This window comes from Mustela erminea, chromosome 11, assembly GCF_009829155.1.
Source record: "Mustela erminea isolate mMusErm1 chromosome 11, mMusErm1.Pri, whole genome shotgun sequence".
Taxonomy (NCBI): domain Eukaryota; kingdom Metazoa; phylum Chordata; class Mammalia; order Carnivora; family Mustelidae; genus Mustela; species Mustela erminea.
The window spans coordinates 77,874,749-77,898,385 of NC_045624.1; the positions used below are offsets into that span (position 1 = coordinate 77,874,749).

At 37.5% G+C, this 23,637-nt stretch overlaps 1 protein-coding gene across 4 annotated transcripts in view; it reads left to right on the forward strand.

Annotated features, from left to right (window-relative positions):
• The window catches only part of SEMA3D (semaphorin 3D), a 201,910-nt gene extending 179,388 nt beyond the window's left edge, over positions 1–22,522 (forward strand). For all 4 annotated transcript variants that reach the window (XM_032304901.1, XM_032304902.1, XM_032304903.1 and 1 more), the window contains 4 exons: positions 732–889; positions 3,264–3,328; positions 10,162–10,301; positions 18,147–22,522. In XM_032304901.1, the coding sequence (XP_032160792.1) occupies positions 732–889; positions 3,264–3,328; positions 10,162–10,301; positions 18,147–18,572 (789 nt within the window). In that variant the 3' untranslated portion in view covers positions 18,573–22,522. The remainder of the gene's footprint in view (positions 1–731; positions 890–3,263; positions 3,329–10,161; positions 10,302–18,146) is intronic.
• Positions 22,523–23,637: the final 1,115 nt, after the last annotated feature.

Sequence of the window (23,637 nt, forward strand, 5' to 3'; positions counted from 1 at the left end):
GAGTTCCCCAAAGGCACAGACTCTGGCTCCTTCAACTCTATCTTCTGTCTCCCTGCCTCCTCCTGCACATACACTCTACAGAGCAGTGCATTCTTCTCAGGGCTTATTTTCAAAATGTGACTTGATGTGCTACATTTTTAGGATCCCGTAGCCTTTCATTCGTGATGTAGCATCTTTCCAACCTCCTTAATACTTTCTTCACAGTGATACCAAATATTTTCTCTTCCTCTTAGAACCCATTTTCCTTCAGGGATCAGTAAATACTTCATTAGCAAGTGAGATGGTTCAAACCACAAGAAGGTTTTACAAATCCCTTTTCAGTCATCTGTCATGTCGGAGGCCACAGCAGAGGAAGACCCTCAGTGTTGCCTCAAGCATCTGTACTTGATACAATCTACCAAAGCATATTTTCAACCATTGAGAAAGAATTTGATGTCTTAATTCCTCAGTCTAACAGCTGGTTTTTGACCTTCTTAAATTACTGCCAAGGTTAGCCTAGCCGTAGAATGCTGTCCATTTCAGTGTCAACGTCATCCAACCACCATCCTGCCGGGAGTAGAAGCGATTGACTTACCTTCGTCTTGGTTATGTTTCTACACCAGGGCTTATGTTCTGTACAAGGGACGCCCGAGGAGACAGATTTAGGTCTGTGGTGTGGTATTCAAGAAAGGGAAGTTCTTAAGACTGGTCTGAAAGATGCTTCCAATTCATTTGTCTTGCTTGATTTGTAGCAACAATTGTACATTGGCTCCCGCGATGGATTGGTTCAGCTCTCCTTGCACAGATGCGACACGTATGGGAAAGCCTGTGCAGACTGTTGTCTGGCCAGAGACCCCTACTGTGCCTGGGATGGAAATGCATGCTCTCGATACGCACCCACTTCAAAAAGGTAAGAGGCACATCGAGTTAAGGGATAGCCTTCTTTTCTACACAGTGAATATCTCACACGCATCCCTTGTCTTACAGTTTCATGAGAAAATAGATAGAAAACATGGTGTGCGGTAGGAATATTACAATTCCATGTTGTTTTACACTTGTGCATAAAACTCAGTGTGGAAGAAGAATAAAATAGAATGTTCTGAAGTTCTGAAATGGGGAACTTTAGAAGTTCAGATCAATTGTTTATATTCTTTTCCCTTCTCTCTGTTAAATACTGTTACAAGTTTGTTTTCCTCGACTACTTTGCTCTTGCTTACATTCCTCCCTTCTTACCTTATTTTTAAATATGTATATATTTAGCCTTACTGTTTTGCAAATAAAGTTTGAATATATGGGTTTGTAGAAGTGTGGATTACACACAGCCCACAGGCACATCTCAGTGACTTGGTACAATTTTATTTCTACTACAGTAACTCTAACTTGGTCAGCTTCTGCCACTCAGAAATACTTAAATGTCAAAATGTTGCTCGGCTGTTTGCTGTTCATTGCTTTATGTGCTCTTAAAAATCATGCTATTTTGAGCCAACAAGACACACATGGGCAAAAGCACCGCAAAGCCATTCAAGCACTGATCTGGTTTCCGCACTGTTTTCAACAGCGAAATAATTGGAAAGAACCTGAATGCCATCAATATGACTGATGCTGGCTAAATGTAGAACGATAACAATTTTTAAAATGTGTATTCTAGTAACATTTTTTTCTTTAGTATCGTTCAAAGTGTATTTCTCCTCTATGTAAAATGTCAGCAAATTGTATATGGTGGGGTTTTGTTTGTTTGTTTTTGTTTTTTTATCTTTAGGTCTGTAGTAACAAAATATGATGATAACAGGTAAGCATAGGTTAGTCCCATTAGTGCATACACACTTGTTTCTTATTTGACAAATCAGTCGAATTTCAAATTCCAGGAATCACAGATTCAATGTAGAGTACAACAGCATGTACTGCTTAAAATTAGGAGATACTTTATACTCCCTGAAAATGTCACATTAGATGTGTATGGAGAGATACTATTATTACAAGTCAAAAGTAAAAAACCCCAACATTTCATTATAGTTTTTGGCTAAGAATATACTTATGATAGGGAGTCCTTGGGGAATAGTTTTCTTTTCTAGAAGCTAAAAAACAAGAGTGCTCATTAGTTGGTAATGAACCTTCAGTTTGATGAATTGTCCCTGTTTCTTAAGAAGCCAAGATTTAAAAACATTCTTGACCTTATGTACCTTATGCCATCATAATTTTTCTTCTTATATTTCCCAAGACTGTATCTCTGATCTTTCAGACATGCCGCTGTGATATTTTCCCTTACCTTAACATAACGTTCACATGAGCCAAAAAAATGTACATGATAGATAAATCTTGTACGGGGTTATCACCTGATCAGCACTGCCCTGAAGGGACACCCTAGATGTTGCCAAGTTTACTGTGACTTTTATAGTTTCCAAAGTGCCGACATCAAATAGCCAAAGCCAATGAAAATATATTGTAAGAGCGTAAGAACTTCTTTAACACTGATGTAGCAGCTTTTTCTTTTTTTATGTAATAACTATTGTTTTAAGGAAAATATGGGACAATAATGCACAACACCACTATTTATTATTATCACTATCTCTACTCTCTGAAAAATAAAATGAACAAGCTCTCAGCAGATAAGTGTGACTTTGGGCCACTCCTGCTGTATCAAACTTGTACTTCCATCTGCACTGACAATACTTAACTAGTTGCTTAATCAAATCTATGTAACAGTGAATCTTCATAGGGTAAAGAGTTGTTTATTTTTGTTTACTTCCCTGACCACTAGCTAAAGCTCTTATATCTTACTACTTTTCCATTGACTGATGGAAAAAAAGAGGGTAGGGAGAGTTGACCCTGCTGGATGTATCTGAAACCTGGATTATATTTATAGCTGACGTGTTCTATTGAATAATTTGTCTAAAGTCAGAGGAGCACTGGGTGTTATATGCAACTAATGGATCATTGAACACTTCATCAAAAACTAATGATGTACTATACATGGGCTTACTGAACATAATAAATAAATAAGTAAATAAACAAACAAAATAAATAAACAAACACATGAGTAAATAAATAAATAAAATAAAGGTCTAGTCAACTTATTTTCAAAACAGGATTCACCTCTCTTAGGACTCTATTGTTAGTAGTATTTGAAGTACTGTAAGAATGATGGGAATATTGCCCGGTATTTCAATTGAGCCATAATACAAGAGTAGTTCTGCTCTGCCACTGTTATTAGTGTTAGATGCAGACTTTATATATTACCGGCTCTCAGGCTTGATATTCTGAACCATTTAATCCCTTTTCCATAGGCGAGCTAGACGGCAAGATGTGAAGTATGGAGACCCAATCACCCAGTGCTGGGATGTAGAAGACAGTGAGTATAGCTTTAATATGCTTTCCTCCCATTTAAAACTTTAAGCCTAGTCTTTGTGTGTCTTTTTATTGTATGACTTAAAATATATATTGTATAGGAAGCTCTTATTTGATATAATGGGTATGTTCTGGAACAGCAACAGGAGATTTTATAAATCAACCCCTGTCTACATGCCTAAGTGAATAATCCTTTGTTTTATCATTATTTGTTTCATATGTCTTTTAAAATTCCTGTCCTTTTTTTTTCGTACTTTTTACTGCCTTATCCATTCTTGTAAATTTTAGAAACTGCTAATAAAGACAAAACAGGATATAGTCCAAAACATATGGACATTTAGGATAAACACGCAGACCCTCCCAGAAGAGTTTGATGAGAGTGTAGGCACTTGTTAGAAAGTTAGCCTATGCATTGTTGGAGTTCATTATTAACTCATGGTTTCGTTCAATCAGTAAATGTTTATTAAGTGACTTCCATGTGCATGTAATTGTCCTGCGTACACTTTGGGACAAAGAAACTCCTTTGAGAGCTTAAGATTCTTTGGGGAGATGTCATAAAGCACAATTAGTGAAATGGGAGTTTAACAAAGAGAATGATCACCAGAGGCTGTATTGTTCAGAGAAAATTTCATGGAAGATCTTGAGAGTCTGAGTACAAACAGGACACAGTACAGAATAGAAAGACTTCTGTTGAGTCTGATAACAGAGAAAAAAACTCTAAGAGTATATATTCCAAAGCTTTGTTTGCTTTCCACTGTCAAGCTCTACCTTCAGATAGAAAGTGTATGCGCTTGCCTGTGCGTACGCACGCACACACACATGCGCATATGTGTACACGCGCGTGCACACACAGCTGAATGCTGCCTCACATGGTTAGTGACCACCCCAGCACCGAACGAACCACCCAAACTTCGTAGTCTCTCACTGGTGGCCTGAAAGTTTTGTAGTTGAAAAACAAAACTTTATTTATCATTCATAATTTCACTCTTCTGGAAAATAAGCTCCAGTCCAACATCGTATGTTTGACTCCCCGTTCTAATATGTGGGTGACTCCCCGTCATGTCCAGTGCTTCATTTAGCAGTCGTTGCCGTGTGCTCTGATACGGTTTTTCATTCGCACACGTGAGATTTGTCAGGAACCATTACGGGTATTGAAGATACACCGGTGAATAAAAAAGAAACAACCCTCGTATCCCTGGAAATTCTGTTCACGTTGTGTTAGGGGAAGGAACAGGCAGGAAACGTAAAAACAAGTGCAATATATTCTCTGTCAGATAGTGATAACTGTTGTAAAGAAAGTAACAGAAAGCAGTTCCCGCAGAGGGTGGAGACAAGTGACTCATCATATCCTGTTCCTGCTACAACCCACCACACCCAGCTTTGCTCACCATCGTCATCACTGCCCCTGATCGAATTTTTGGCAGGGTCTCCAGCAGTTTCCACCTTGCCGCATCCAATGGCCAATTTTTAGTTCTCGTTTTTACTTCATGTCCAACTCCCTCCTCCTTGGAACACAGTCTTCGTTTGACTTCCATGCAGGCACGTCCTAGAAATAGTCCTTATGGTCTCATGAGAGCTGAGGGCTTATTATTTAGGAATTTTGTGAGCTGGTTTTAAGCCATCTGTGGATTGATTTCAGGTGTAGTAGTAGTTTTTGCAGTAGGAAAATGAACAAGAACTACTAATCGGGGCTTTTTGTTTTCAAAGAGATGTGTCCCAGCGCCCTTAGCCTTCATGGCCCCACATCCTTCTGGTTTTCCCCTTACTGTACGGGCTGTCCTTCTGAGGGTTCTTCATCTGTCTTTTTCATCCCACCATCTAAACAGAAAATCTCTGCCTCTTCACTGCCTAACGCCATCAATTTCAATAGGGTCTGAGGCAATTCGCTCCCAAATCCAGAGTCCAGTTCTAAGCCCTCTCCTGTGTGCAGACTTGTATGACTGCATTCCCAGCCAAGAGCCCCTCTTAGATGCCTAATAAGCATCCCAAATTATATCTGAGAAAGAATTTGTGTTTTTTCCTAGACTTTATTGTTCTGCAGACCTTCCCATATTAATAAATAGCGCCCCCACTCACTCAGCTGCTTAGGGACAAAAGCGGCGAGGCGTCATCTGTTTATTTTTCTCTTCCTGTCACATCCTGGTGCCAACCTGTCAGTAAGTCCTTATAACCCTATGGCTGTGTCTGCTCTACTTCTCATTCCCTGCATACATGTCCACTTAACCCAAACCCCCACCACAGCTCTCCCAGAGCTGTTTATTTGGTTCCCCTGCTTCCGTGCTTACCCCTGGCCAAGCTCTGTTCCACTTGGTAGCCTGAACGACCTTTCCAAAAACCTCCGCTTCTAAGAACAATTAGAAGAAAATCCACAGCCTTTACCATGGCCTCCAGACTCTGCTTACTCTAGCTCTGGCACGTGCTCTGAGCCCCTCTCGCGGTCGCTTTTACATGGCTCACTCACCAGCTTTCTCTTTCTCCAAAGCCCCAGCCTCGTTCTGGCTGCAATTATACTTGAACTTGTTTCTCTGTACCTGAAGAATTCTTTAGGTACTGTGTCCACATGGCTCCATCTTCACACCATTTAATTTTATGGTTAAAATGTTCATTTCTCAGAGACAACTCTTCTGACCATCCTCTCTCCTCATTCTACCTCCTACTCTCTGATCTGCTTTATTCTTACTTGTAGGGCACAGCACGCCCAAATGCTATATTCTTTATCGATTTCATTCACTTGGTGATTTTGTCTCTGTCCCTGGAATGGATACTGTGCCGTAGGCACACAAGAATGTTTGGGTAGTACATGGTAAAGGGAAGCATGCTTAGCCAGATGGCATTCAAGCTGCACTATGAGGGGAAAGACAAATTTTAAAGCACTCGAAGCACCAATAATTACTGTCAGAAAGACCTCACATAGGTTGGGCTAAGTTCGTGAGTTTATGTGTACCCTGCAGCTTATAAGGAGTTGTTTCATATTTCTAAGGCAAAGCACTTTTTTTTAAAAAATAGAATTGACACCTGTAGAAGAGAAGCCAGAGACAGAGAATCAACTGTGGGAATTAAAGTTAAAGGTATGAGGGTATTTACAAACTATTTGCAATCTTAAGGAGATATTTTGGTTAAGCTATAACTGACATAGAACATATTAGTTTCAAGGATATAACAATAATGATTGGATATTTGTATACGTTGTGAAATAATCACAATAGGTGTAGTTAGCATCTCTCACCACACATAGTTGCAGAAAGAATTGTTTCCTTGTGATGAGAACCTTTAAGGGGTCCTCTCTTGGCAACTTTGAAATATGGAATACCATGTAATTAACTATAGCCATCATGCTATATATTACATCTCCGGGATTTACTTATGCCTTTTGACCCCCTTCGCCCATTTTGCCCATCTTCCACCTCCTGCTTCGGGCATCCACCAATCTGTTCTCTGTATTTGTGAGCTCAGTCTTTTTGTTTGTCTATTTTTAGATTCTGTATATAAATGAGATCATGTGGTATTTTTCTCTCTCTGACTTACTTCTCTTAGACTAATGTCCTCAAGACCCATCCCTGTTGTCACAAATGGCAAGATTTTCTTCTTCTTTATGACAGAAAAATATTCCATTGTGTAGCTGTCTACCACATCCTCTTTATCCATTCATACTTGATGGTACCCACTGCTGTTTTCATATCTTGGCTATTGTAAATAATGCTGCAGTGAACATGGAGCGATACATCTTTTCGAGTTAGTGTTTTTTATTTTATTTTATTTTTTTCAGGTAACTACCTAGAAATGGAATTGCTAGATCATATGTTAGTTACATTTATCCTATTTTGAGGAACCTCTAAATTGTTTTCTATAGTGGGTACACTAATTTACATTCCCATCAGCAGTGCACAAGTGTTTCCTTTTCTCCACATCCTCGCCAACACTTCTTAGTTCTTATCTTTTAGACAATAGCCAGTCTGACAGATAGGAGGGGACACGTCACTGTGGCTTTGATTTGCATTTCCCTGATGATGAGGCATGCCGAGCATCTTTTCAAGTACCTATTGGCCATCTGTTGTGTTTTCTTTGGAAAAATGTTTATTCAGTTCCCCTGCTCATTTTTAATTGGATTATTTGGGGAGTTTTGCTGTGGAGTTGTATGAATTATTTATATAATTTTTATGTTAAGCCCTTATCAGATATATGATGTGTAAATATTTCCTCCCACTTAGTAGATTGACATTTTATTTTGTTGATGGCTTTCTTTGCTGCGCAAAAGCTTTTTAGTTTGGTGTAGTCTTACTTGTTTATTTTTGTTCGTGTTGCTTGTACTCGGGCATCAAGTTAAAAAAATCATCAGTGGGCGCCTGGGTGGCTCAGTGGGTTAAGCCGCTGCCTTCGGCTCAGGTCATGATCTCAGGGTCCTGAGATCGAGTCCCACATCGGGCTCTCTGCTCAGCAGGGAGCCTGCTTCCTCCTCTCTCTCTGCCTGCCTCTCTGCCTACTTGTGATCTCTCTCTGTCAAATAAATAAATAAAATCTTTAAAAAAAAAAAAAAATCATCAGTAAGATCAGTGTCAAGGAAATTACTGCCTATATGTTCTTCTGGGAGTCTTATGGTTTCAAGTCTTACATTTACGACTAAAATCCATTTTGAGTTAATTTTTGTGTGTGGTGTAAAATAGTGGTCCAGTTTCATTGTTTGATGTTTGGCTGTCTACTTTTCCCAACACCATTTGTGGAAGAGACAGTCCTTTTCCTATTGTATCTTCTTGACTCCGTTGTTGTGAAATATTTGACTATCTACATGTATGTTGATTCCTGAAACTCTCTATTTAATGTTCTATTGATCTGTGCCTATTTTTATGCCAATACCATACTGTGTTAATTACTATAGTTTTGTAATATGGTTTGAAATCAGGGAGTGTGATACCTCCAGCTTTCTTCTTCTTTATCAAAGATTGTCTTGGCTGTTCGGAGTCTTTTATGGTTCCATCCAAATTTTAGGATGGTTTATTCTTCTGTGAAAAGTGTCATTTGAATTTTGATCGTGATTGCATTGAATTTTTAGATTGCTTTGAGTAGTATGGACATTTGACAATATTAATTCCTTTAATCCATGAGCATGAAATTCCTTTTCATTTACTTGTGCCTTATTCTGTTTCTTTAATGAATGCTTTATAGTTCTTAGTGTGTAGGTGTTTCACATCCTTAGTTAAGTTTATGCTTAGATATTCATTCTTTTTGTTGGAATTGCAAATGAGATGTTAAAAATGGGAACTGTAAAACTCAGAAATGAAACGAAGATTATTGGTAACAACAATGAATTCATTGCTTGTCAAACTGATATCGTGAGGACTTTGTGTCAAGGGGTCACTGCTTTTACTTATTGGATAAAGGATTCCACATATTCAGCTATTTCTCTCCTTGATTTCATTAATGTAGATTTTACTGACTTGACCGGTTCTTTGCTTGAATCAGTCTAATTGAGTTTCTCTCCAGTCCTGGCCTCATCACCTTACTATCAGCCTGCAAATTCCCTGCTTTGCTCAGGAGCTTTTTTTCTCAGGAGAATGGCGTCTGTTGCTATGAAATAATGTGTGTCTTTCTCTTCTGTGATTGACACTGCGATCTTTCTGTGCATTAGGAATTTATTAACTGTGAAAATCATAGATATAATCTGTTGAATTGGCAGGGATCGTGGATATCTTACAAGTTTCAAATGGAATCCACACATTTTGAAGGTTAGAGGAGGTTAATTCATAATGGTGTCAGCACGCCTGACTTAATCATTGCTGGTAAAACACAAACAAGTTCAAAAGAAGTTTCTTCAAAGGAAAGTCTAACTATTGGATAAATGTGCATTCATGCCATTTGCTGATAATTCTGTCTGCTTACATTTAGGATTCATAGAGGTCCCTTAAGCCTTACTCTTCGTTTATACCTAAAATGCTAAGTAGGCCCATCTGCAGAATTGAGACATCTGAATATATGATGAAAAAGTGCATGTTTGGGCCAGGCTGAACAGCCGTCATTTTTTATTTGATCAAATTTGAGCTACAGATCTTAGATCACACATGGGACACAGCCTTTGGCTACTCTGGATGGAATGTATTTCAGATGGTGCAGTTGATTTACGAGAATAAGGTGTCTGAGACACTGTTCCTTTAGCATCCCATTAACTGTCTTATGGCAAATGCATGTTGGTTTTGAGTATCCCTCTTTGAATAAAAGAAAACTGTTTTTTTGTTTTTTTTGGTAGATAATGCAGATAATGTCCACATTCAGAGTATTACAGCATCTAGCTCAATAATCTAGCTAGAAGCATCTAGGTCAATATTATTATTATAGAATTTTATCAAGTATAGACCATTGTACTTACTTTTTTGATGTTAAAATGTCTTCATGTTATATGGTCAGCTCTGTGGATCAATTCACAATAGAATTTCTCTTAAAGGATGAAGTAAATTCTTCTTCTCAAACTATCCACAAAATTGGATGCATTTTATTACAGATTAAAACATGTGAAGCATTGAAAGACACTAAAGTTTTATTCAGTTCAGCTCAGAGAAATAGATTCAAGGTTTAGAGTTGGGTCTTATGAATTCTTATTTGAAAAAAACAATTGCAAATTAATATATTCATGAAAGGTTAAAATTGCAGTGCAGGGATAGAGTTTTAAAAGTCAATCTATTAGATAATATTTGACTCTTAGGTAACAATATTATATTGTGAATTTCCTTTTTCTTTAATAATGTATATGAATCTTCCCCCCATAGCATCTGTTCTAAATCAGTCTATTTTCCCATTGCTTTTAAAATAAGGTCAAGGTTAATCTCCTATTCCATGTTTGCTTTCCAGGCATTAGTCACGAAACTGCTGATGAAAAGGTGATTTTTGGCATTGAATTTAATTCAACCTTTCTGGAATGTATACCTAAATCCCAACAAGCATCTATTAAGTGGTATGTCCAGCGGTCAGGAGATGAGCATCGAGAGGAGGTAAGTTAGTAGTCACCAAAGAATAATCATGTTGAGGGAAATAGTATAAAAGTTAAATCAAGTTTTGGTTGAGAGAGATGTTCAATGTATAGTGCCATACAGTACTCCCATCACTATTTGATAAAAAGGAAGATAACAATTTATACTCACTAACATGAAACTTAGCAATGCATAGGAGATAAGAATAGGACAACTTAATACAGATACATTAACAAAGTATATTTAAAAGAGGATTGAATTTTTAGGAGAAATTTACATAATTTTTTTCAAAAATTTTTTTCTCATTGATTGTCTATATTGTAGAACAATTCCCTGATCAAAAATAAGAACACAATATTTTCCTCCACAGTAAGATAAGGACTAAATTCTAACTCAGATTGTGTGTAGCTTCTATCATAAAATAAAGCAGGTTGAATATGTCTAACAATAGAAAGATCTATCTTTGTTCTATCATATGGACAAGTTGGATAACTAACTGGACATGTACCTTTTCACAGTTATATATTAAAATTAAATCAACAGGGGAAAGTAACATGGATGTTCCCTTCATCTTTTTTTACTTTTTCTGTTTCAGTCTTTCTAGGACATACATAGGAATTGAAACAGTCACAGAGATTTTGTGAGGTAGATAGGTTATGTATGTTACTGAACTTAATGAGACGATTTCAGGTAGCTTGAGAAATCCTGTATTATTATTAAAGGGCCATGAAACAAAGGGAAATTGGCAGGGTTTTTATTTTTCTCTTTCAGTGCCTAAGAGAAACCAGTGACACTCATTACAGAGTTCTAATAGTCCCGATATTAAACTGAGGACAAGTTAGCGAGTAATTGAATGAACTTGGGATTCAGAATTAGATGTTCAATTGAATTCTGGTTCTGTGTTCTTTGGTAAATCACTGAGCCCATATAGGCCAGAATTTTCTAATGTGAACAAAATAAATACAAAAGTTACTATGAAAATAAAATGAGAAAATACAGAAGAGAATGTGAATTTCAAAGCAGAGGATTATTCACAAGTATAAAATACGTGTATACAATTGCAGATAACTCTCCATTAGGAAGATGTGTGAAATATGAACTAGCACTGATCACATGTTCAGTTGACTACTGAGGATAATGAGGATAATGACTTCTCTAACACTTAGTTTCTCTGTCACATAAATAGGCAGACCAAATGCTCTAAAATACAGCCTCCTTGATAAGTCTGTAAACATTTAAGGGACACCCTTAATGGCTCAGCCAGTTAAGCATGTACCTTCTGTTCAGGTCATGACCTTGGGGTCCTGGAATCCAGGTGGGCATGAGGCTTCCTCCTCAGTAGGGGATCTGCTTCTCCCTCTGTCTCTCTGATGGCACCCCCCCCCAACTCATGCTCGCTTTCTCTTTCTCTTCTCTTGAATAAATAAATAAAATCATTAAAAAAATAAAATAATGTATGTAATCAGTCAGGCATTAGTATAATATAGTAGTTTTCAATGGCAGTTGATTTTGCTGCTACACTGTCCACGTCTGGCAATATCTAGAGACATTCTAGATATTGAATAGATAGTCTAGATACTGAATAGATAGTCACAGCTGGTGGGAGGTGGTGCGGAGGCTGCCCTTGGCATCCTGTGGATAGAAGTCAGGGATAAAGCTAAACATTCTTCAGTTCACAATTCCTCACAATGAAGAATTCTGTTGTCCCAAACTCAGTGGTGCTGAGGTTGAGAAGCCTTGCAGTAGAAGGACCAAATTTTATCATAAGAAATTGATGTAAAGATGCGTTTCACTGTTACATTAGGGTGGTAAGACCTTTCTCTTCATCTGAAATCTTCGAGAACAATTTTTTAAGCTAAAATGTTGACTCTCTACATAGTTAAAACCAAGGGAATACTCCAGTGTTTGTTATGTCAGATTTCTCCAATAAAACTCGATGCTTCATCATTACTGACATTCATAAATTCTAAGATTACAGCATATCCACATTTATACTAAATGGTTATTTTAAGAGCCCCATTTTTCCCAATATATATTAAAGAATTTTCTGACCTGGAAGTGATTATGTAACTTTGAAACATAAAGCATTAACTTTTTATCAAAGAAATCCTGGGGGAATGTTTTCTGAATGTTTTTAACATGAAGATTTTTAGTTACAGTGCAATATTTTACTTTTAAATGTCCCAAACTAGTATTTTGATTTTACAGTCAGTAAGTTTTGATCATCTCTCATCAGTAAAATAGAAATCTTTAATAATTATGTTTCTTCCATGGCAAATTTAATCTGACTTTTAAAAAAATATGTTGCTCTGCTTGGGGTAATCTCTTAGTTACAGATACATATATTTGCCTATTCATGTTTGCATTCACGTCTTTTATCTTCCTGAAAAGGCAATACACTTTTAAGAGTGTATCTCACACACACACACACACACACACACACACACAAAAAGAGTGTATCACACAGTCATGGTGATACCATGCTCCATGAATCTTAATGGAGCAGAAATAGTGTATTTCACTTCAAAGTATCTTAGCTGTAATATTGCAACTGGTATTTTCATCTACATTGGTAAGTAGGTAGTTACACATTGTCCAGGATATGCGATCCTGCTTCCTGAACTGAGGAAAGGGGCAAGATCCAGACTAGATGTGAAGCACTTTTCCCAGCAGGCTACCTTCTGCTCCTGACCAAGGAGGTCACAGTTCGGAATCTTTCCCCTACTGAAAAAAAACCCGGTGGAGGGACTAGACTCTCCTGTGGCAAAGAGGCTGTCACCAGCTTATTCTCTGCCAGGAGGAGAACATTTCCTCGCTGAGCTGTTTCACAGTTGGGTGCTATTGGGGAGGTCATGAGTCACTTATCTGCTGACTTCCTTATAAAGCTACTCTTGAAATTGATGATGTTTATGCTGTAAGTAGCGAGTTAACGGCAGTCCCTGAGCTTCTGCTGAACTCTTGGGGTCTGAATGACTAGAAGAAGTAATACCTTATGTCATTTGTGGTAATATCTTTTTGTGTGTGTAGCTTTTAAAAGGCATTTTAAAAACATCTTCAAATATTTGTATTTTTCTCTTTGTAGGCCCTTGTTTTATTGTTGTTCTTTCTATAATAAAAGCAATACAGGGGTGCCTGGGTGGCTGAGTGGCTTAAAGCCTCTGCCTTCGGCTCAGGTCATGATCCCAGAGTCCTGGGATCAGCATCGGGCTCTCTGCTCCTCGGGGGGCCTGCTTTCCTTCCTCTCTCTCTCTGCCTGCCTCTCTGCCTACTTGAGATCTCTGTCAAGTAAATAAAATCTTAAAAAAAAAAAATAAAAGCAATATAAATGGTTTTGAAAATATAGGGACATATAAAGAATTGTGCGCCCTCTGATGATGTCTATTCCAGCTTTTTTCCACTAACCATTATACTGTGAGCATTTTCCTTAACATTCTATTATAATACCACATTTTTCCTGGCCCTTACACCCGCTACCCTGATGTCGCAGTCACCAATGATTATTCCATGTTATTTAAATAACATGTTTCCTCTTTAAAAAAACTAGTCAGCTTCCTGATATCTAAATCTTCCTCTGCTTTCCTAAATGCTTTCTTAGGACAAATCTTTTGGGGTTAGATAACTGAGTGAAAGGCTTTAATTTTCTTATGGCTTTTGATAAACAACTGTACATTGCTAATTTCTCATCAAAGTCACTATATTAGTACCTTTTCTGAACTTCTGAGGCAAAACTGTGTATTACAACTTAAGAACATCATTACTAGTTTGATATGAAAAATGTCATATAGTCCAAACATATTATGTAAATATCTATATTTTACAGATTTATTTATTTATTTGGGAGTGGGAGAAAGGGCCGAGGGAAAGAGTGAGTGTGGGGCCTGACACAGGACTTGATCACACACCTCTGAGATCAGGACCTAAGTTGGAACAAGAGTTGGATGCTTAACCAACTGTGCCACCCAAGTGCCCCTATAAACACCTATTTCTTTGAATTTTAGTGGCTGTGAATTTACCTTATCATGTTTCTTAGCTGTTGGTTTCAGGTGTATTTGGTGAAGTGCTTTACCCATCATTTGCTTACTTTACATTGGCTAAGAATACATCAATGTATTCATTAAAAATCATTTTCACAGCCTTTTATATATTATCAATGTTAATATTCTTTTTCTCTTAATATTTTATTTATTTATTTGACAGAGAGAGAGATCACAAGTAGACAGAGAGAGAGGGGGGAAGCAGGGTCCCCACTGAGCAGAGAGCCCCATGCGGGGCTCGATCCCAGGACCTTGAGATCATGACCCGAGCCGAATGCAGAGGCTTAACCCACTGAGCCACCCAGGTGCCCCTTGATGTTAACATTCTAATGTTATACATATTAGAAGTAATTTACTATGTTTGTTGTCTCCAAATTTTTTGCTCCTCACAAAGAAGAGTTTTATATTTCATGGAGACAAATCTGTAGATTTATATGTCTATGATTTCTCACTCATTATGCTTAGAAACTCTTTCCCCAATAAAACAGCAAATATATATTTTTTCTAGTTATCTTATGATGTTATTATGACCATCGCAATTTACATTTTCTATTTACACTTACTCAAAGGTACCAAATTAATCTAGGAGTTAGATATATACAAATTCAAATTTTCTTTTCTTTTAAATAACGAGTTGCTTCTGCACTATTTTTAAATAAGGCTTCTATGTTTGTTGCAGAGAAGAGCTATTCTTGAAGGCCCAGTCACTTCCAAGACAATGCAATACTTTAGCTCTGAGAGAACTGACAGGTGAATTATCTGCAAAGGAATTACCATTAGGCTGCTATTATCGGAGAGCAGAGTCCCTGACCTTTACCTGCTGCTTAGTACCTAAACGTCCTTTGTCCCTCTCCACGTTACTCTTTTCATTTTAAATGAATTGCCCTTCACTGAAGATCTACATTTAATAATGCCAAATATATTATCCTTGCTCACATTAGGCAAATGAATAGTCGACCTCAGTTCAAGCATGGTTTTGATTTAGCTGAGCGGTTCTTACTTATCACTTTTAGAGTGGAGAAAATTCCATGAGTTTAAATCAGTGGCCAGAGATTACATTATCTCTTTGTAAAGGAGCTGCATTTTCTAAATGGACTGTGCTGACATCTCACTGTCGAGATACAGTCTGCGGAATGTATCCTCTTCCAGCAGGGAATGAAAGCGGCACAGAGAATGGGAATGTAAAGTAGGCCAACGTGAACCAGCCACTTCTTTGCGGTGGCACAGATTCCTGTCTCTAGATCGCAAAAAAAAAAAAAAAAAACCTAGGAAAATATATCAATCCCAACTGTATTTTATTAGAGATATGATTTCAATCAACGCCTATTTTTGAAGATTCGGGTAGGGAAAAAAAAAAATAACAAACACTGAAATAATCTAATAAATAATAGATCCAGAAAGAAATTTATTAAAGCAAGTTTTATATCTATGGGTCCAAAAAAAAGAAAGAAAGAAAGAAAGAAAGACAGACCAAGCGTTCCACGGAAGAAAGGAAAAGGAAAAGGACCACACGGGAGTAAGGAGATGCCGGGTGTTTATGAAACCTGGAGTCCTGTAGCCACGGACATGGCCTAGAAAGGAGGGAAGGGGAGCCGGACAAACAGGATACAGAAAGAGAATAGCAAGGATAATGATGAAGTGTTACATAATGTGTGTGAAATCAAAGTCATAATTTCTTCCTGTCAGGAGATTAAAGAGAACAATAAAAAGTCGTGAGTCAGAGCTGTGACAATCTCTCAAAGCCACATGAAGTGCAGTTTAAGCGTTAGCGAGTGTCCCAGTTACAAAAAGGGAATCTAGAGATGACATGGAACTGAAGTCACCCACTTTGACTGTCATGCTCATAACCACGGGCCATTTTCTATGAGGAGAATTACACAAATAAAGGCTTTAGAGCGTCACCTCTCAGCTCTGCCACTCTCCCGCAACACTGGCAGGAGTCTATAATGTTCCTAATAATGCTTCACACTTTCACCTTCAAAGAGCTTTACTTTTAACCCCCCAATGCACCATATGCTATGTCGCCAACTTGATAAATGGAAGGACCAATCGGGGAATATAAATGAGTAATCACGGGAAGCAGAGTGCGCAGATAAGGACCAGATCCTTCGCTATGGAGTCAGCGTTTTGTGATCTAAGATGTATTTAAAATTTACAGAATAATGCCTACAATAAAATCATTTGAAGGAAAAGGTACATGTAGTGTGTTAAATGTGAGTTTGCTATCTCTGTTGAGGACTGGTCCTTGAGAGTTCTCCCAATTCAAGTTCACATTTAATTTAGGCACGAGGCTCCCCAAATCTCTGAGAATGTAAGTGAATTCAACATTAATGTGTATTACGGTCGCATTTTAAAATGCTTGGGCCTTTAGAATAAATCCATTCTTAAAATAAATAGTACACACCCAAATCACCAAATGGGGAAAGTTAAGGGAAACAAACAAATGAACAAAATCCTGATGGTGTGGATGCAGCCTGGAAGGTGGGTAGGCTGGAGACCATTCAGCCTCAGGAACCAAGGATCTGGGCCATGACCTGCCTTTGGCCTCCAGTGGTACCCCACCAGCTGCATTTCTCTGGCATGGAGGGTGGTTGGTATACTTGTTAGTTAACTGGGCCAGTAGCCAGAGATGTTTCTTTTCCTTTTCTCATATTTCCAGAATAGGAGGGACTTTTTCCTACATATTTTTCACATAAAGATGCGGAGTTGAGTCCACCCACTGTGAATAAATTTAATTTAGCTGTCTTTCTACCTCGATTTCCGTCAACTGAAAGCCTACAGTACAGGGCAGATGTGTAAACTGGGAAATCTTCCCGACTTCTTTGTTGTTGTTGTTTTTATTCTACTTAACACTGAGACCCTCAACAAAATTCCACATGAAACAGGGCTCTGGTGTGGTTAAAGAGGCCTCTAAGTTTAAGGAAGGTAGGTTTGCTCTTCACACCAGCCCATGGGCCAGTCAAGCTCAAATGTTTGAGTTGTCTTTCAGGACTCTGGCTTCGAAGGGCAAAGAGCATCCCATTCCAGGAGGGGTTCTTTTTGTTCATTCAGTTTTCTCACACTTAAAATCACATTACTGTGTTATAGTATACCGAGGTATGGCAAATATTTCCACAAATGACATCATCTCAAGTATCACATGTACACACGGTATCAAAATGCGGTCCATAGTAAAAAGGGAAATTCAGCTTTAAATGTTGCTAACCTTCGGACTAGGGTCATTCTCAGTTACAGCTCCAAAACCCAAAAAGCTATATCCATGCTTTTCCATTAGACTGTTAACAAGTCACCACTTAAGAGTCTCCATATGCTATTCAGCTCGCTTATTGGGTGATATCCAGGAAACAGAGTAAATTCCTTTTGCACCCATTGTTCTATTTCTCCATTACAGGTGGTAGCATGCCCTAAAAGCTCTTTTTCTGCACAAAGGCTGTCAATGTCTGGCTCTAGCTCTGGAATTTAAATACCGATTGGTGTTCTTAATATACCACTTGGTATCTAAAATCTCTATAAAGATGGTTAGTTGATAGTTTCCAGTTTTACTTCATTGGTTTTTATAGCTTTTCATTCCTATCTGTAGACTGGCAGAAAACTAACTATACTCAGAGGTTTAGTTAGATAATAATGAGAGGCAAACATGCATCTTTGAGGGCTGTTACTTTAATGGAATTTTTTAAATTCTCTTCAACTATGGCTGATAATACTGCGCTCGATGACAGAGATGGGGATAGATCTCTTAGGTTCAACTAAGTAAAACTAGGTTTGCCTCTGTTCATTTGCTCCTAGCCCTCTCTGTTTTCCATTTATTACCTACATTTTTCCAATTCTGCAGTTGAAACCTGATGAAAGGATCATCAAAACAGAATATGGGCTACTGATTCGAAGTCTGCAGAAGAAGGACTCTGGAATGTATTACTGCAAAGCCCAGGAACACACTTTTATCCACACCATAGTGAAGCTGACTTTGAATGTCATTGAGAACGAACAGATGGAAAATACCCAGAGGGCAGAGCACGAGGAGGGGCAGGTCAAGGATCTGCTGGCTGAGTCCCGGCTGAGGTACAAAGACTACATCCAAATCCTCAGCAGCCCGAACTTCAGCCTCGACCAGTACTGCGAACAGATGTGGCACCGGGAGAAGCGAAGACAGCGAAACAAGGGCGGCCCGAAGTGGAAGCACGTGCAGGAAATGAAGAAGAAACGGAATCGAAGACATCACAGAGACCTGGATGGGCTTCCTAGAGCCGTGGACACGTAGTTGTCTTTTTAATTTAAAGAAAAGAATTCTTTACCTGCAAAAATACCGCCTTCTGTTTTGTGCACCCTGTACACTAACTCATAAGAGCTTTCCATGGAGTTTTGCTAAGGCAAAGCACACGAGAACAATGATCTGAATAAGATTATATATGGCGAATATGGCCTAGTAAGGGCAAATGATTCTTCTGAACCAGTTTTCCAAGAACTAAACACGTACCTGCAAAGTATCAGAATTATCCTCAAAATGGGGGCTTCACAGTTGTAAATGTTTGCTGTGCCGAGTTTTTGAATTTATTATGTGATGTAAATCACTGAGCGGAGTGGGCATCAAATTTGGTATTATGATAAGGGGCTCTATTTCCCCTTAAGCATGGACTTGACCATGCCGTTGTGCTGTATATGCGTTCTTAGGAACAGATACATCATTCCACTCTAGAACTGGCTACCCTGTGGTCGGAGTTGGAGGGAAGACACAAATTCATACAGCTCACGCTATCAGCAGGAACTTTCACTCTTGGTGCAGGGTCCAGGAATTTGGAGGGTGCGTTATTTCAGACCACAGAGGTTACATTCGGTGTACAGCAGTGTGACTTACTGAAGGATATAAATGTTCCTCCCAGGGCTCCTTGTGACTTGTCAAGAGTTAACAAGTTCACGGAAAGGAGTTGTTGCTCCGTTATGTCTTTTTGGAATGTATACTGAGCTTCCAGGGATGGAGCCCTTCATAAATATTTTAATAAGTGATGGGAAAACATTTTAATAAGGGAAACACCGTGATGTATCCTGCGTCCTAATGGGAAGGCCTGCAGATGGGATTTGTTAAGAGACAGAAAGGACAGTGATAAATTCTAGCTTTGGGGGAAATTCATATCCTCATAAAAAGGAAGAACAATCACAAATAAACTGGGCAAAATGTTATGTAACTTTATTCACTAGAGTGTAAGTAGCTGCCAGTTTGTAATCCATCTGTTAAAAAATACTCCACCTTATAACAAACTGCTAGTGAAAGTCTGAGGAAAAGTAAATTTTCTAGATCATGAGAAGAATGAACACAAATTTATTTACAACCAATGGGATTTCAGTAGTACTTCCTCTCTCATTTTCTAAAATCTCATTATACTCTGTAAATTATTTCCATTTACTGCCTTTATTCCCTCCTGAATATTGGATTATTGGATATTATTTGAGTGACTAGGAAAAGAACAATATATACATATAGAGAGAGATAGAATTAGGTAGACAACGGTGATGGGGAGCGGGGATATGTATTTGTTGAGTAATAGAACAAATGCAAACATGCTGACAACGGAAAGGGTTAAATTAACTCTTTGACATCTTTTCTTCACACAATCTTTTTGCATTTCCGAGATTGTATGCTGTAATTCAAATAGCCTTGTTTTAGTAATTTAATAATAAATAAGCCTAATGCATGTAAGGAAACCAAACTCACAGCATTAACGTAAACATTCTTCACATTTTGTTCGCACTTTCAAATGTTTCCAATTTGACTCTCCCTCTCTGCGGACGTATGGTATGTTTCCTGCCTGTTGGAGCAGAACTCACCTTTCCTTCTTGGACCACGAACCCTTTGCCTTCTTCTGTTTTGCCTCTTCACGCCCTTTTTAGTGTGAAATGAAAAATTAGTCACTTCCTCCCATGGAAGGCAGCCTTTCAGAAAACTGAATAGCAGACATTGCTCGTCTCGCATGCATTCTGCGTGTCTTGAAAGAAGAGCCTGTGAGAACCTGTGTGGCTAGAGGGTGCCTTCTGAGAATTTCAGTATCATGTCTGTGGCTGCCGTTATGTTCGGAACGTTCAGTCTTAACATTCACTTCCTTTGCTTGCTTACCTATCTCAGAGTAATCCCACGGCTGTACGAAGTTAGGGACCCCTTTTGAAATGATACCCGTGAATATTTGTGGATGTTTCACTAGATGGAAACCTTAAAGTTTTGTTTTGTTTTTCAAAGTGAACCAGAAACGATCACTCTTCAAAAAGTAATGCGGAAGAGTAGCTGTGGGGGTTGCGGGGGGTGGGGGGAGAATCAGGCTGCACATTGCCTATCACAAGGAAAGTGTTTGTGATTCCTGATCTGCTGGGTTTAAAAGTCCCAGGAACTTGTGGCAAGCTCAAAGCAAATAAATGGGAACATGTTTCATTTTTTAAGATTTCCTAAGATTTGTATATCAGACAGTCATGATCAAAGTATAGGTGACTTTGGGAAAATTACATGAAGCTCAAATGTTAGGATTGACCTATGTAATAAATTTGGTTTTCATCAAAATATGAATGCTCCAGCCATTTTTAATTACTTTTTTCTGATCTTAATTATTTAGATAAAATTTGGGTGACCTCTTTTACTTTACAGCTAATATTTTGGCTGCTTTGGATCTAAAACAGTAATTTATGATAATTGCTTAAAATATATTTGAAATATTGTAAATATTGGGTAAACAAAATGTCATAGAATAAAAAAACCATATGGGCAAAGGTTTATGTGTATTTATAAAGACAGAGGACATCTAAGCTACATTTAGTTTTTTAACCTTTAACTGACTAGAACACTTCGATGGACAGTATGAATATATTAAGTCTAGAGATGAGATACAATATATACTTCCTCACCACTGAAGGTTTTACCAAATTTTCCTTGAAATAATGAAAAATGAAATTATAGTTAGTAGTTTTAGATATGTTTAAGAAATGGGCTATCTATGGAGAAGTCTTAAAATGTCTGCTTAGTCTTGGTTTCATATTTTTCTCCCCTGTTTTGAATACATACGTCTTTAACTTGCATATTCTCTCCTGCATTTCATTCCAGCTATTTATGCTGCTAAATGGAATCCTGCCTTTCTGCATACATTTACATTCAATTTATTGGGAATTTTAAGAGTTTGCTTAGAAACGAAGAGTATAAGTAATTAATTTATGTAGATCCTTTTTTTCCTCCAAAGAGCTCAACACACTACATTCATATTACTGAATAAACATTTCTGAAAACCAACCAAATTACTTAAGAAATGGAAAAACAGTCACAAAGAAATTCAGAAATTTGCAAAAGCTACAACAGTAGAAGAACTACAGTCTACACCAGATCTCTTCAATCTGTTGGCTAACTGATGCTCATTTACAATATGCTGCCTACAAAATGGTCTTACTATTGAATTCTGCCTTTGGTCTATATTTCAGTTCCTTTGTGCTATTAAGTTTTGTTCCTGCTGAATTGTATACTCGATTAAAAAATAAGTTTTCAGGGGCCAGTGCCTGTTTTTCAACATTATCAAAATTAAGCTTTCAAAGACAAGTTTCTATTATCCAGATGGCCACAAAACATGAAGTTGCACAATAGCATTAATTAAACACTGATTATTTTAAACTTAAATATAAGCTATATTTCATATATATCATAAATATAAAGAAAAATTAAAACTGAAACAGCTTCTCTTTAGAATGTTACATTTGTCTTAGACAACATGTTGGAAAATTGATTAACCTTATTGAGAATAGACAGTTTAGAAAAAAAGAGATATTTCAAGTGTTTTTATAGAAAGATATACTTTTCTCACAGGAAATAACCAAAATATTTAAATAACTTGGCTTACATGTGAGGTTAAAAAATAAGATCTAAAATTCCAGCATTCTACATAGTGACAGTGCAAAGACAGGAACATGCACATGACTTATACCTCTCATTTAAATATTTTGTAGTGTAAAGTATTTATGGTAAGTTTGAGATAGATGTTTTTTTGGGGGAAGGGCAATAATCTATCAGTTAATCATGTAATTTAATTCTAATATTGTAAGTGGCTACCAATCAATTTCAAATTGCAGTTTTGCTATTTTAAAAGAAATGTAGTCTTGTAATCTAAAATAATTGAAAATTGTCAAATGTATATTTTGGTTGTATTATAATAAAACACAAACATTAATGTTCTATGGTTATAAACAGAATGTTGCAACGTGTGTGTGCAAGTTTTGTTTTGAAACCTTAAATATGGTAACCGGATTTTTGACATGGAATTGCACTAAATCCATTACCTAAGAAAAAATCTCCTGGTAAACTTCAGTAAATATGTTTTGCACCATAAGTATGCAGTAATTTCTCTTATGAAAGAAAGGTATATATGTCTCTCCCCAATCAATGTAGTTATATAGCTACACTTTACTGTGATCTAAATTTAGACTTTGGCAGACTGACATAAACATTACCACCACAAGTAACAACTTTTTTTTTTTTTTTTAAGATTTTATGTACTTATTTGATAGAGAAAGACACAGTGAGAGAGGGAATACAAGCAGGGGAAGGGGGAAGTGGGAGGAAGAGAAGGAAAAGGAGAAGCAGGAGCCAGGAACAGGGAGCCCAATGCGGGGCTCAATTCCATGACCCTGGGATCATGACCTGAGCCAAAGGCAGCTGCTTAACGACTGAGCCACCCAGGCACCCCCACAAGTAACTACTTTTAAGATTTCCAATGATCATCTTATGAGTGAGATTTGAAAGTACTCCTCTATATGTGTAGCTATATGAGTATAATTTATTAAAGGAGTTAGTGAGGCTTTTGTTTTTGTTTTTGCTTTAGAAAGAAATTTCTTTTAGAGAAAATTATATTTCTTGCCAATTTGGTACATTTTGTGAAGGAAATTTTGTATTTGTAATAGGTAATATATACCCCCCAAACCTGGTTATGAAATAGCTTGTAGGGATACTGTACAAAAATTTGTCAGATTTTGTGGCTGCTCTGGCAATCTCTAAACATGAGAGTTTAAAATAACATATAATCTTTACAAGAAAAAAATACTTTTATAAGGGGCACTTTTAGTAGAATCTTACTAGGATCATGTCCAAGTCGTTAGTGTAAATAAAACACAACACAATATTAATAATGGAGAAAATTCCAATTGTATTTGTTTGAATGTAGAAAAGTCCATGAGTAATTCTCAAGATGAAAGAAACAAGAGTTTAATATTTAAGTTGAGAATTAAAAGCATCTATAACCACACAACTTGTTACCTACGTGAACAGTTTTTCTAGCCCACGGAAGTCTTGCATCAGGAAGATGAAGCCG